The 15,144-nt window shown below is 40.3% G+C and overlaps 1 protein-coding gene across 1 annotated transcript in view; it reads left to right on the top strand.

The window, feature by feature from the left end:
• The first annotated feature begins 1,273 nt into the window (after positions 1-1,273).
• DROSHA (drosha, ribonuclease type III) overlaps positions 1,274-15,144 on the top strand; it is a 68,273-nt gene continuing 54,402 nt past the window's right edge. Inside the window, exons 1-7 of the mRNA XM_009868656.1 lie at positions 1,274-1,419; positions 2,169-3,023; positions 6,337-6,429; positions 7,330-7,561; positions 8,498-8,639; positions 11,799-11,953; positions 14,582-14,662. Coding sequence (XP_009866958.1) covers positions 2,176-3,023; positions 6,337-6,429; positions 7,330-7,561; positions 8,498-8,639; positions 11,799-11,953; positions 14,582-14,662 — 1,551 coding nt within the window. The 5' untranslated portion in view covers positions 1,274-1,419; positions 2,169-2,175. The remainder of the gene's footprint in view (positions 1,420-2,168; positions 3,024-6,336; positions 6,430-7,329; positions 7,562-8,497; positions 8,640-11,798; positions 11,954-14,581; positions 14,663-15,144) is intronic.

The raw sequence follows: 15,144 nt of genomic DNA, 5'->3' as shown, positions 1-15,144 counted from the left end.
TGGGGGGCTTTCTTGGTTTTTTTTGTGTGCGCTTTGTTTGTTTGTGTAGCTTTTGGGTGCGAGGGTTTCCAGCAGCACGATGAACGCTCTTATCTAGGTGGCGGCAAGAGGAGAGTTTGTCCTTTCCTTACTTAAATTTCAAAACTAAACGTGACTAAAGCTTGCAGCAGGAAAAGCTTAAAATAATTTGGACGCTTAAAATAATTACATATATTTTATTCTATATTTTTTCTTTTTTTTTTTTTTCAGCTGTGATTCTGTGTTAACTGAAGCAGTGACATTAAGGTGGCAGAACCGGAACGGTTCTGTGGTGTTTGGGAAGTCTTAGAGCTCTATTTAAGAGAGCTAAACAAGGCCTTTTGCTGAGATACTGTGACATGTTAAAAAGAAATGTGCTTTGAGGCAAGGCACTGTAGTACATTGGCCTTTGCTTTAATTTAAAGTAATAAGTTCAGCCTGTTTAAATAAAATGTGCATGCAAATGCCATCGAAGTGTAAAACATGTTTCTGTTACATATGTAAGATTATGACTGCTGAGCTAAAGCAGAATTGATTCAGTGTCTGATGGATTAAAATTAATAATGACAAAAGGTTGCACTATTGCCAGACAAAGTAATGGAAATCACCTTCCCCCCGTTCCTTGTCCTTTCTCTTTGAGAGCTTTTACAAGGTTGGAGGGTACAGGCCAGTCTGACTGGAAGGAACAAGTGGCTTGGCCATCAATGGCCACTGCTTCTCAGAAACACAGGATTCTCCCTTACTTTGGTGTTTGGTTTCTGTGGAGAGGGAATGAAATTCACTGCCACGACTTCCACTGGCTTCCACTAAGCCCTGCATGTGTGAGAAGAGACTTAGAGTTAGAGTCCTCTCGATTCTTTCTCCTTGATGTCAGTCTTTTTCCCCCCTTTATTTCTTTTCCTTTCTCCCTCTGGTTTGCCAGAAGTTGTCTGCTGTCTCTCAGGAAGCTGCATCTTTTGCAGCACTGACACCAGAATGCAGCTGAAGGCGCTGTTCCGAGCCATCTGGGTTGGCCATGTTGCATGTTGGTAGGTGAGAGAAAATTCTTCAGCATCAGCAAAGCCTCAGTGAAACGGAGGCTTTGTTTCTTTATCTGGTGATCTTTCCAATTATGTGTGTGTGTCTCCTTTTTTTCTCTCCATCCCCTTACAGAAAACAGGGTTTGACTTCTGGGATAGCATAACTACTTTTTTTTTTCTCTCCCCCCCATTGCAGCTGAGACACTGTGAATTGTTTTATTTTATTTTTTTTCAATTTTTGAAGGTTGAAATTGTTATTAAATAATTAATTTTAACTTTAATGAAGCACAGTAGTTTTCATTTATAAGCATTTATACAATGCCTTAAATGTAGTTTTTAGCCACACTTAAGCCTACTTGCAGTAATGGCAATTACTGGAAAGGTAGCAGGACCATGCAGGCAGCTGAAGGATTTTTGGGGAACTATTTATTTCAATAAAATTGGATTAACAGCACAGTCTACATAATGTTTTTTAGTAACCTCTAGGATTCTCATTCCACAAAAATATACCTACCTAACTTAAAATACTATGAAGTATCAGTTGAATTCAGTCCTTTATTCAATTGTGAATGTAAATTGCTACTATCTCATTTAAAGTTGACGTGATTTGTTGGACTGGCTGGCTTGCAATGAGGTGTTCGTGAAGTCATTCTGCCTGAAGTTTAGAATCCTGTTCTAGAGCGGACTTCTCATTATGTGTCTCTGGATTGCAATTGCGGTTGTTAAAACAAGTGGTTTCCTTGGTGGGGAGTATCTGAAGGCTTTAAATGGAAGTGTCTAGTGAATGCTGGTAGAGGTGCTTGTGTCCTTGGCCAGTCGTCATAGCAATCATTTGTTGAAATTAGCACTGCTATAAATCAGAGAGTAGGGTTCAGTTTGGGTTCTGTATAAAAGGTGGTCTAGTGCTTTTGTGAATTAGAGGCTTAAGGGAATCAAAGGGACATAAATGACCTGTACCAGTGGTCTGAAGCTCACTAAGGTCCCAGTGAAAGCCAGTGGACATCATTTGCTGCTTTTCTTAAAGGAAACTGCAGAAACTAATTTCAGCACTTTGGGAGTAGTTCCTGCAAATGCATTCAGGATGTCCTACAAAAGTTGTCTGATGCTAGGCTTGTATTTTCTTCATAACAGGTGAGCCATGTCTTTCCATTCTGGGCGAGGATGTCCCCGCGGTCAGGGGGGACCAGGAGCAAGAACCTCAACACAGACCTACCGCCCTCAGAACCTACGGCAGCTTCACCCACAGCAGCCCTCTGTACAATACCAGTATGACCAGCAAACTGCTCCTCCAACAACCTACTCAAACCCTCCAACTACCGGTTACATGCCTCCCAGGCCAGACTTTGTGCCCTATCCTCCTCCTGTACCCCCTTCCACACAAAACCCCATCAGCCAGTGTCCTATGAGGCCACCGTTTCCAAACCACCAGATGAGGCAGAGCTTCCCGGTGCCTCCCTGCTTCCCTCCCGCTCCTCCGCCGGTGCCAAGTCCGAGCAACGCTCCTGTGCCAGGAACTCCTGCCGGGCAAAGCACCTTTCCTTACATGATGCCTCCTCCTGCGGTGCCACATCCTCCTCCCCCACCAGTCATACCGCAGCAAGTCAACTATCAGCCCGTATATTCCACGGGGTATTCGCAGCAGTCCTTCCCACCGCCAAACTTCAGTAGCTACCAGCACAGCTCCGGCTCCTTTCAGAGCAGCGTTACCAACAGCGGCGGCAGCAGTCATTTTCGGCACACGGGCCAGTACCAGGGAGAGAAGTCACAAAGCGATCGGAGGTCTCCAGACAGGAGCAAGCACTATGATGAGCACCGACATCGTGAACACGGTCACATCCACGGTGACAGGCATCGGTCCGCTAACCATGGGGATCGTCGGGATCGAGGCCGGAGTCCTGATAGGAGGAGACAGGAATGCAGTCGGCACCGGACGGATTATGACAGAGGAAGGATATCGCCTCATCACAGGAGTTATGAGCGTAACAGGTAACTTGCATTGATGTTTTTCCATCACCCTTGTTTTTCTCTGTAGCTTGAGGAGTAGCCAGTACTTGGGTCTGGTGAGAAGAGCTGCTGCTGTGACACCTTCCAGATAATGCTGTTTCTCCTTCACCTTTGCAGCTGGCAGACTTGTTGCCCTTGTTCATGTTGACACCTGGAAGCAAAGGAGCTCTCCTTTGGAAACTGAGAGCTTCTTACTACTACTTGGAGTAGTGCTCTATTCTCATGGGTAATTACCACAGAAACTTAAGCATGTGTGGCATGAGAATTGGCACAGCTTTATGCAAAAGACTGTATTCAAAGTTGAGCCTTATGAACAGTTAAGTCCCATCACCTCAAATTTCAAGATTTAAGTACCAGAGTTAGATTTTCAGGTGTTGCCTGAATTTGATCTTGCTTTGAGTAAGCCCTGTATTTGTAGAGAACCCGCACTTGCAGAGTGTTAGAGTCTTATAGGTGCACATATCTAATCCTTGCAGTGAGACGTTTTGGTGAAAAATGTGTTGCACAGTGTTCTTCTCCCTGCTCTGTCCTCGTCCTTGTGGGAGACCAGTGCAGACACGTGCAGGCTTCACAGGACCTCCCAGTGGATGCTTAGACCTGCCTGTGTGATTCTGTTTGGGATGAAGATCTCAGCAAGACAGCCTCTGAACTTGGGAGAGGACTGAGGTGGAAATTAGCATACACCAGTTAAAAGAAATAGGCAAGCTGTAGGCTATGTTGACATCTTATTCAGCTGGGTGAGGGTGCACTGCTTATTTTGGGATGTGTCTTGAAGTTTCTCTCCCTCTGCTTCATAAACACAAGCAGCTTGCAGATCATGAGCTGACCTTATGCAGTTTGTGTAGTGTTTCAGAGCAAACTGTTATCAGTTAAATCTTTCTAAAGTCTTACTTGCTTTCTTCATGTCTAATCATCTAGGTTAGAATATTCAAAGAGAGATACTGGAAAGTTTATCTAACTGTTAATCAGGACACCTGGATCATATGCTCTAATTATAGAAGCTCTGAGCTTTCTCACATCACATGTGAAAAATTAGTTTACACTTAGTGCCTGTAGAATTGAAGCCACTTTGATTTAAACGTGCAGAGGTTTAATTGCAGAACTTTAGACAGCTGTATGGGGGGAAAAGAAATCAAGAGCTTTCTCACATCACATGTGAAAAATTAGTTTACACTTAGTGCCTGTAGAATTGAAGCCACTTTGATTTAAACATGCAGAGGTTTTAAACATGCAGAGGTTTAATTGCAGAACTTTAGACAGCTATATGGGGGGGAAGAGAAATCAATCTAGACCTCACATTCAGTAAGCTCACTTTGATTTCCAGAAGAGGATTTTATTTTTTTTTTGTAAAACCAAATGCAGCCAACATTAAGGCACGGGCCTTTTCTTTATCGTGAGCCTATAGAATTTTCCACACTTGTAGGCGACTCAAATGTTTGCCACATAATTTCACAGTTTATTGTTTAGATTTTAAAGTTTTAAGTTTGGAAAATGAATGCTTTCAGCAGCTTCTTCCTGAAACATTTGTGGATGACTGCTTGAGGCCAACAGCTTCCAGGTATACTTGACAATGTATCTGCTTATTTTAATGAGAACCATTTGCCAGCCTTGGTGTGTTTTCTGCACAGCATTCATCTCTCAAGTGAATAAGGTGGCATAGAATATGCGCTCTCTGAAGACCAGATCTTGTGTTTGAACAAGGCACAGGCAGAAAAGGGTGAACGTGTGTGAGAAAGAACAATAGATAATTTACATGAGCTTTGTACTTTGTAAATTTCATAGCCATTCTATTTCATATTATGCATATAGAAACATACCTATATATGTTCATAAATAATCTTGACTCATTGTGTTAGCCCACTAAACCACCTGAGGCAGATATTTATAATACCTTGTGTATCAACAGGCTCATTTACTAGGCGATTTGGCAGGTACACAAGTGATTGGGGACTAATGAGCTGTCAGCTGTTAAAGTATGAAAACTGTTATCTTTGCCTCATATACACAGTAATTTCATGGAATCACAGAACCATTCAGGCTGGAGAAAACCTGTAAAGATTATAGAGTCCAACAGTTACCCTCACATTGCCAACTCCACCACTAAACCCTGTCCCTAGGCACCATGTCTGCACATCTTTTAAATCCCTCCAAGAATGGTGACTCCACCACTGCCCTGGGCAGCCTGTTCCAGTGCTTCCCTTGAGGTGAAGAAGTTTTCCTTAATGTCCAATCTAAACATCCCCTGGTGTAACTTGACATCTTTTCCTCCTGTCCTATCAGTTGAAACGTGAAGAGAAGAGACCAATTCCCACCTCTCTGCAGCCTCCTTTCAGGTAGTTGTAAGAGAGTGGTAAGGTCCCTCCTCAGCCCTCTTTTCTCCAGGCTAAACAACTCAGCCACTCCTCCCAATGCTTATTCTCCAGACCCTTCACCAGCTTCGTTGCCCTTCTTCAGACACGCTCCAACGCCTCAATGTCCCTCTTGTAGTGAGGGGCCCAAAACTGAATGTAGGATTCCAAGTGCTGCCTCACCAGTGCTGAGTACAGGGAAACAATCCCTTCCCTGCTCCTGCTGGCCACACTATTCCTGATCCAGGCCAGGATGCTGTTGGCCTTCTTGGCCACCTGGGCACACTGCTGGCTTATATTCAGTGGGCTGTTGACCAACACTCACAGGTCCTTTTCTGCCTGCTGTGCAGCTTTCCAGCCACTCTTCCCCAAACCTTTGTTAATTTAAAGCTGCTTTGCTCGAGAAATGTTTTTGAGTGGTTATGTTCTTTGTGTGTGCAAGTTGAGTCCTGTGGATAAGATTCATGGTTTTTTTCAGATTTCCCGTGTCAATTTTGTGTGTGTGCTTGAGGCGGCTGTTTGGAAGAGAGGGCTTGCCTGAAAGACTTGAGTGACTGCAATCCTTATAAAGCTATTGTGCAGGGAATAGGTTCCCTTCCTTGAGGCACTAAGAATGGCTAAAGATATAGGTATCTTACCCTTTGCCATTCATAACAGGAGACGAGGAAGAGTGGCAACAAGCCTGTGGTGAATTTATGGAAGTTAGCTCTGCATGGTATGATTAACTGTAGTATTGAGATAGGTGACTTTATGACAGGCAAGGAGATAGGTGACTGTCTTTTACCAATTTCTTGAAGGTTAGCATTAAGAATGTCTGAGGCTTTAGCAGACAGCGTGTGTATGTCATTTTGTATAACGCAATCTCAGCCTGCTTCTGTGCTCCTTTCAGGTGTGGAATGTATGAAATACCAGATTTCTCATTTAACTTATGTTTTGAACTCTCCAAGGGAGCGGGAGAGGGAGAGGCATAGGCACCGGGACAGCAGAAGATCGCCATCACCAGACAGATCATACAAAAAAGATTACAAGAGAGCAGGAAGGTAAGGAAGATTATACTTGGACTCTTGGGTATTTGAGTTTCTGTGCATTCATGCATTTGAATTTTTGTGTATGCACGTGTGCATACATGCCTGGTTTGAAGCTCAGCAAAGATGACTATCTTAAATCTATAACCAGGGTTAATCTCTGGAGAGAGGGTCTCACTGCCATGTCCTAAAGACTTAATTTTACATCTGCCTTCAGTCTGTAAAGAATGAAGATTATTTAAAGTCTTTCTATATTTAGATCATCTTTTAGGAGCTTCTTTTTATATTGATGCTGCTTTCCTTTTGAATCTTGGATAGTTGAAATCATTGCAATGTTACTGGTTTTGTAGGCAGAGATGAGTAAATCCTACTTTCAGCTTTTGAAAGCATTACCCTTGTAATACATAAGGAATATCACAGGTTGCGATGTTCAAAGGAGTGCCAGAGTTACAGTAACTCAAGTCATGTGGCTTCTGTGTAATCCTTCTAATAAACTCTGATTCTTTTCTCGTGCAAATAGTTTGGCTATGTAATAAAGCTACTTTGTCTTATAACTTTCAGTTGTGAATGATGTGACTTTTAGTTTTTAGTGATGAGTTTTCAACTTTAGAACAAAATTTAAAGGAAGTCACTTAGAATGCAAGTATGAATTTTAATCTAACATAGCACATAGTTTTTTCATTTTAATTCTGAAATAAGATTCACAGTACAAAAGCATTTTCAATTTTAAGTAAATTTATTATAATAGGTCAGATCTACAAAGTACTGTACTCCTTGTGGTACAAGTTGAAAGCAGGAAGAGGCAAGTGGATTTTGGTGTAATTTATGATAGAATGATGTACTGAAGCAAACTCCGTCTTTTGTTATAAATGTAAAATAATAAAGAATTGCTTTTGTTTGCTTTGTTCCACTAAGCCGGTCACCAAGCAGAGAGAGAAAGAGACCCCGATGGGAGGAGGACAGAGAAAGGTGGTCTGAGAACCAGAGCTCCAGCAAAGAGAAAAATTATACCGCTATCAAAGACAAAGAATCAGAGGAGAATGCATCTGAAAAAAATGAAGAGGAAGATGAGGAATTACTTAAACCGGTTTGGGTTCGCTGTACCCATTCTGAAAGCTATTATTCCAATGATCCTATGGATCAAGTGGTATGTTTGTGAGACAGTTCTAACATTACTGTACACAGTCCTTTATTGATTATTTGATTACTTGATTAATGTGAGCCTTTCAGCAGGTTTATAGTGTATGTCATTTAATCCTTCTCTTCTCCCAGCCTTCTCAGTCTTTTAAACCTTTTAAGGTCTTTGTTGGTACTCTTTATTTTCATGAATTTCTTCTGTCTGTTTGCATTTGGATTAGTGGTACATGGAAGAGGGGCGCTTGTCTTCAGAAGGGAAGGGTGTTTGGGTTTTTTGTTGTTGTGTTTTGTTTTGTTTTTTTTCCATTGCAGCTGTATTTGAGCAAAGATGATTCAAGCACCGTGTATTCTCACTACCTTGGAGAAATTTTGTACAGAAATGGGAAGTCAGGATTCTTTGTATTTGACAATAACACTTGCTGGTGCAGTAGTGATGGCCGCGGGAAGGTTTCTGGCGGGTTTTTTTTTTTTTTGTAGTTTTTGTTTGTGGTTTGTTGTGGGGTTTTTTTTGTTGTTTTTTTGAGAATGGCACAGAGAGTGAATTCATGGTGATTCAAAGTGGGCAACAAAATGAGCTGGGTTTTGTGTTTCTTATGTGTGATAAAATTCTTTTTAGTTGCAAAACACTTTCCCAAGTCTCCTGTTCCTTCTAAACCTATTAAAAAAAATTCAGTGAGGAGCTATACTAAATATGCTTAGCCGTAGTTCTGCTTCATTAGGCCAAAGGTTTGATGAGAACACACCAGCAAATGAAGTAATTTCTCTACTGATTCAGCTGGTGGAGCAATGTGATGGTATACTAAAGCCTTAACAAATATTTCTGTTTCATTGAATTAGACAGGTTAGTCTTTCGCCCCTCTTGCTTGTCATTGTGAAACACTGGTATGTGTTGTGTTCATGTGCTGTTTTAATGCTCTCTTGTTGTTGTTCTGTTTTTAATTAACAGGGTGACTCTACTGTGGTAGGAACAAGCAAACTCCGGGATCTGTATGAAAAATTTGACGACGAGTTGGGAAAGCGACAGGCGAAGGCCAAAGCAGCCAGGCCCCCCTGGGAGCCACCAAAGACCAAGCTGGATGAAGACTTAGGTAGGCAGCAATGATGAAAAAAGCTCTGAAACAGAATAGTCTGTAGTTAAAACCTGATTTTGACAGTTGTGTTTATTTAATAATACTGGTAGGTTAATTTCTTGTTAAGTCTTTCCTTCGTGTTGTATATCCACGGGAGTTTCAGTGTTGGTTTTGACTAAGCGGGGCTAGGTTCTTTGCTCAGAAAGCCTAACCGAAAATAGAGTACCCAGCACTGCCTTATGCTAATATCTCCTCCATGGCATGAAAGCACCCTGAGCGTGATGAGGTAGGTGAAAGCATGGCAGACAAGAGATGTTGAAGAGCTACTGGTCTCTTATTTTCAAAAAAGGAAGAAGAGTAGGGGTGATAAAGTTGTGTTTGAGAAGCTCTTGGGCTCTTATTTCTAAAAATTAAGCAAGAGTAGTGGTGATAAACTTCTAAGGCACTAAGTTCATCCTTCTTCATTGTGTTCTGGTTGTGAAGCTCTGCTTAACATGATCTTACGTAGAAGTATTGGTTTTCAAAACAGTTTATCTGCATTGTCGTGCAGCACACACGTGAATCTTCTTGCAGTGAAATAAGTCTGCTGGCTGTATCAGTTGTTGGGGAAATACTGGTTGAATTAGCAGGGCATAATTTTTTTATAGCTGTAGAAGTCAGCAAAAGCTGGGGTTTGTATTTTGTTTTGTGAGAACTGTTAGCTGCTCCTTTTATACTTCGGGTGTTTCAGTGCTTCATAGTGTGTTTTTCAGTCAGTTGCATTAGTTCGAGAAACTTTTAGGCATATCACGTTCATTTAGATACTCTGGGCTTGCGTTTTTACTTGATGCTTCATGTTTGACCGTTGAGCTGCCTCAGACTTATATCTGAGCTTCACAATGCTTTAAAAATCACATATAAAAAATTCTAAAGTTGAAATATAGGTATATAATGACGTGATCAGTTACATGTTGGCAATATAAAAAGACAGAGTAAAGACGAAAGAAAGAAAACCACACAGATTAAATAAAATGTGAATTCACTTTTGTAAAAGAAACACCTTTTTTGTGTTATCTTGAACAGCAGACTTTCACATATTTAAATTCTCTGAAGCAAAGATACCTGTAGGGTTTTTCAGGAGTTGGTTGGGGTTTTTTTTTTTTTTTTGCGTGGATGGAGCAGGGACAAAACCGCTACATTCAGCGTAGCTGCGTAAAGCTTTGCTTCCTCAGATCTCTGCAGAAAGAGTTCCTTCACTGCTTCAGGCTGAAATATGATCTGGCCAAGAGCAACTTTGCTGTTTCTTTTTTTCAGTCTTTCTGGAGGACCTGAAGGCTCTGTGCCTGTGCTTGTCCCCTGGGCTCACTTGCTGCCTGTGTTAGCTTCTACATCCATGCTTCTGTAGCGTCTGAGAGTTTATTGTATTCTGTACTCAGTAAATGCTGTCTCTGTTTTGCCATTTGTGAGCAGGAGTTGTGTGGCAATGAGATAGCTATGCACTCCAAGAGCTGATTTCAGTATATGGAATCCAAAAGCTTTGCACTGCTCTTTCAGAACTCCAGCTTTCAAAGGCTCTATACTCATTTTGCATCTAAGATTTGACTTGTATGAGTGATTAGTGTTTATTGAAGAACTTTAAAACTCAAGTGTTTCTGAATCTTTGTAGGAATATACTTGTCTGCCCATTTAGACAAAACTTGGTGTGTTTGATATTGATATTTTGTTATTTTGTCATATCAATTTTTGTTGATATTGATGTTTTGTCATATAGACAAAACTGAGCATATATGACCTGTGTAAAGCTTATGTCTCAAGGATGTGTTTTAATAACACATTGCTGTGAAATATAGACTGTATAAAAGGAATCCTATTTTATTACTAGTATCTCATTTTCTCTCCTTTTTCTTTTAACTAAGGAGAGTCTCCTATTGAGTAAATACACAAATTTTAAGTGATATTTTGCTGAATTTCAAACCGGTGTAGTAATATCATAGAATCATAGAATGGCCTAGGCTGGAAGGGACCTTAGAGATCATCTAGTCCAACCTTCCTGTCATGGGCAGGGACGCCACCTCTCGACTAGATCAGGCAACACATGTTTTCTCTAAAGTCAAAATTTATTAGGGATGCAACACTGCTTCCATTTCTTCCAAGAGTAGTAAACCTTACTTGCATCATAGTATATGTCTTGGCTATGAGGGCATTTATTTAAATTGGAGCTGAGCAGATCTGTAGATATGAATGACATTACACATATAAGAAAGGGAGTCACTTCTAAGTACCACAGGAGGTTAGAGATACCTGAGATCAGACTCTGGGTTTTGTGATTTCTTTTTATTTATTTATTTTTAATTAAGTCCAGACACTCACTAATGTTACTCTGACAGCAGCACGAATGAGACATTTTAACAGGTCTAAGACAGTCTTCTGGTTTTATTTTTCTTTAGCATCATTCTCCCCCCTCATATCAGAAAAAAATTTTTAGTTAATACAAACAAAGTCCTTAAAAAAAAAAAAAAAGGAAAACTGGAAAACTCACAGAACAGGGCTTCCAAAAAACTTATGACTGAATTCAGTCAGCTAGTAGTTCCAGGTTTTCTTCTTGTTTATAGTTGCTAATGTGTGAGTGGTTTTATTAGAAATAATTGATTTTTGTAAAAATAATCTAACAGTAAATGTTCCAAAACAATTCTATATCTATCTACTGTTTTGAAGCTCTTAAATAGACAATATCCTCCTACAGACAGGAGCATTTTTAGGTAAAATGAAACTCGATGTTATAGGAAGCAGAATTAACTTTTAAAGAAGAGGTTCTCTTTAGCTTGTGCTAGTAACATTAGATGTATTTTATTTATTTTTTTTTTTAAATGTTAACACTTGGTTCTAGCTCTATTATTGTCAAGTAACTGAAATTGTATGACAGATCAGTGGTGCTCCTGGACAGCCAAACAGCGCTCTCTCATGCATGCAGGCAGAAGCATTTGTTATACAGATTTCATATGCATAGAATTCACTGTAATTTTTAATTAAAAATGCAGTTGCTGTCCCTTGTATTTGTAGTGTGAATGTTGTGCCTGACTTGAAGAGCTTTCAGTATGCCACACTTAGCTGTGTCTTGTTAGAGAACACCTTGCTGTTGGAAAAGAGAGGATGTGGAAATGTTTTTCGCTGAACTTTTTTCCCCCCTGTGTGAATCAGAGAGCTCCACTGACTCAGACTGCGACTCTGAAGATGACAGCAGCTGCTCCAGCAGTTCAGATTCAGATGTTTTTGACGTCATTGCAGAAATTAAGCGTAAAAAAGCGCACCCTGATCGTCTCCATGAAGAACTGTGGTACAATGATCCAGGACAGGTACGGCGAGAGGGAAAAGTAATGTATGTCTGAAAATCATTCCCCCTGTAGACAAGTTCAGCATTGTTGTCAAACATGCTGAGTGCTATTTCAATACACGCTTTTTAACCCTCCTTTTCTCTCTTCACTTCTTCAAAGCATTTCTGATTTTGACAATGTGATTCCAGCTGCTGAATCCTGGGGGTTATTCAGCTGAAATCACATCTGACAGTGTTAATAAAATCTGAATTTCTAACGATGTGCTAATGTTGTCCTCTTAGCCATGAGCTAAAGGTATGCACGTGAATTCTGGGGTGGAGAAAAGGCAAAGTATTTATGTCTTTTACAAATTTTTCACCTAAAAGCTCCCAGCTCAAAATGATAGATAAGATTTTAAAGTGCGGTTAATGGTCATAAGTTCTTGTTTAATGGTTCTTTTGTAATTGCATGAAGGCTATAGTTCTCATTAAAAGTAATTGCCGAGCTTATTAAGTGTTGTTTTGAATGTGTACCTTGCACAGAAAACTAGTTCTTTATTTGCAAATTCGCCATCTTCACCTTTCTTACTGAAATATTTTACAGCCTATTCTAACTCATTGTCAAATGGCACCCCAGTAAATTTATTTTTTTGGCACTTTGTGCAGTGCATGAGCTTAGCACGCAACAAATCATAGTGTGAAGACACAGTGCAGTGCATATTGCCGCTGTGGTAATTCAAAGGTCTGTTGAATATTCTACTACAGATTCATATTTATGTTTTTAGTTAAAAAAATAATTTGGCTGAGCATAGCTAGCTGTTTTTATTTGTGTGGAAAACAAGATTAGCAAACTGCTCTAGATATTTAACTGAAAAAAGTGTACCTCTTGAGCACGCCTCAAAGTAATGTTCTAGGTCAGAATGTTGGCTAAATAAGAAGTGGAATAACTGTGGGATGATTATGATTCGGGAGCGTGTCATTTCTGAGTTTCCTGCTGTTTTTTTTGCCGAAAGCTTTCTTGAGACTGACTTCATTTTTCTTGAAGGAACTGAAATCAGATCACTGTGAGCTTCTCGGTGCTCTGTTACTTCTGAATAGATTTTTATCTGAAAACATTCCAAGTTTTCCTAGGTGTTCTTCTGCTACACCAAAATGCTTTCTATCACTGCATAAAGCATTTTTTTATTTCCACGTGCACTGGCATGTCCGAGTGCACAGTCTAACATGGAACTCCATTTTTAAAGGTGCATCTTCCCAACCTTTCATTCTGAGCAGTGCTGGTTACTTTGGATAATCTCCAGCAGTGCTGGCTGTTGCCAGAAAATAACTTGTGAAAGCCAAGGCTGCTGCAGCAGCCTTTTCCTTTCAAGTGTTACCTGCTGGTTTGTGTTGCCCTGTTGGTCAGAGGAAGTTAGAAGCCATCACCTGTGTAAAATTGTGATCGTTCAGTATCATCACCTCATGGTTGCTTTTACCTATAAGCATGATGCAATTTCACTGAGCCTATACTTCCCTTGGGGATTCAGAGTAGGGATAAAAAAATGCAGGAGCAAAAAGCCATCATGTTACTCTCTTGCCAAGATTGCACGACTGCCAGAGGAGAAGTACCCTACTTCTTCTGTTTCTTTCCATCTGTGCTTCAGACTGAGATGAACATCAAAATGAAAAAGTTGCATCTCTCTCCCAACTATGTAAAGGTTACATTAACAGCAGTATGGTTCTTGCTTCCTGAGGCATCTTCACATTCTATCTGTTGTGTGATGATGCTCTTTAGCCCCACCAAGAATGCTGTTTACAATTGCAGAATGCTTAAAATGACTAAGTTTCAAACTAAAATCGCATGGAAATTTCTGCTGGTTTTTGTATTGCATTGCAAGGTGGTTTTTGTTGTCTCTTTTTCCTTAATCCGAAAAATAGTTTCCATTCTTGGATTCAAACTGAAAAATTCCGTTAAAGCCTGGGGTTGGGAACTTAATTTGTTTCTCTGGTTTGGTTCTGTGCTTTTTCGTTGCATTTCTGCAGTGGGCATGATGTGAAGAGCAGAAAGCTGTAGGGTACTGCTGTAATGGATCGTCTGCATCGAACTTGGTCATAAAACTGAAAGGAGAGTCACTGGCTTTACACTTGATACACCCATCTGGAACACTCAAGCGGATATTTTTTCCCCTCTTAAAATCCATTCTGTGAATAGAACAGAATGAAGTGTTCCTATTAGTTTTTTAAAGCACTGAGTAAAATCTTCAGCCTGCTTTGCATCCTTGGCGTGATATCCCTGTCTCATGGCAGAGGGGTTAGTCAGGGACAGGATTTCAGTCAGTGAACTTAGTGGAACTATTTAAATGGGGAGATTTCGGCTTGTAAATATTTCCATGTGTGTGTTTAAGGCCTGAATTTTGGTTTAGGCTGACAGCATGCTGTTTATATAAGAAATGGAAAAGATGTGGTACAATTCTGCTGAGAGCGTTTTGGCGTCTTGTGCTTCTGAAACAGTGATGAAGTTTTAATGCTATTGTGCAGCTTTACATTAGTCTATACTGTTTTCAGTTTTACGGGCTTAAAAACATTCACTTAATCTGAGCATGGCAGGCTTTTAGAAGGCTTGACACTCCAGGCATGAGAACCAGTGTGCTTTTCCAAAACTATTTTTCAGTTTGTGTTTTTCTTCTGACAGATGAATGATGGACCTTTGTGCAAGTGCAGTGCTAAAGCCCGACGAACAGGAATCAGACATGGCATTTATCCTGGCGAAGAGGTAAACAATCCTAAGAACTGCATTTAAGAATACAAACTCGCTACGATAAGTTCATACTTGGGTTGATTTGAAGTTTTGTTCCTCCCCCCTGATTTGAAGGCTGAATAAAAATTCCTGTGTGACTTTAAATCACTTAGTTGTATAACCTCTTATTTAAAATTCACCTGAAGACTATGGAAAACTTTTGCCTGTGGTTGTTTAGTTCTATGGGGTATTTTTTAAAGTTTCTGAAACACAATTACATTAGAAGGAACTTGTGGTCAAAGATCTACCATCTTCAAGTGGATGAGTGTGTTATGAGGGCTCTCTTTGTGAAGGGACTGCTGTAAAAGTAAATGAAATAGTAATTGTGCTGCTGACAGGACCGGGAAGCTTGGCAGGAGGTGTTCTTGCCTTAGTGCTAGAGCATGTCTGCACTGCCAACAGTTGGTTTATTAAGTTTTATTATAAATACGCAATTAAAAAAATAACTTCATCAGCTT

Source organism: Apaloderma vittatum, unplaced genomic scaffold (genome assembly GCF_000703405.1).
Source record: "Apaloderma vittatum isolate BGI_N311 unplaced genomic scaffold, ASM70340v1 scaffold3414, whole genome shotgun sequence".
NCBI classification, from domain to species: domain Eukaryota; kingdom Metazoa; phylum Chordata; class Aves; order Trogoniformes; family Trogonidae; genus Apaloderma; species Apaloderma vittatum.
The sequence above is the reverse complement of the archived record's forward strand: the minus strand, read 5'-3'. Positions and strand labels throughout refer to the sequence as shown.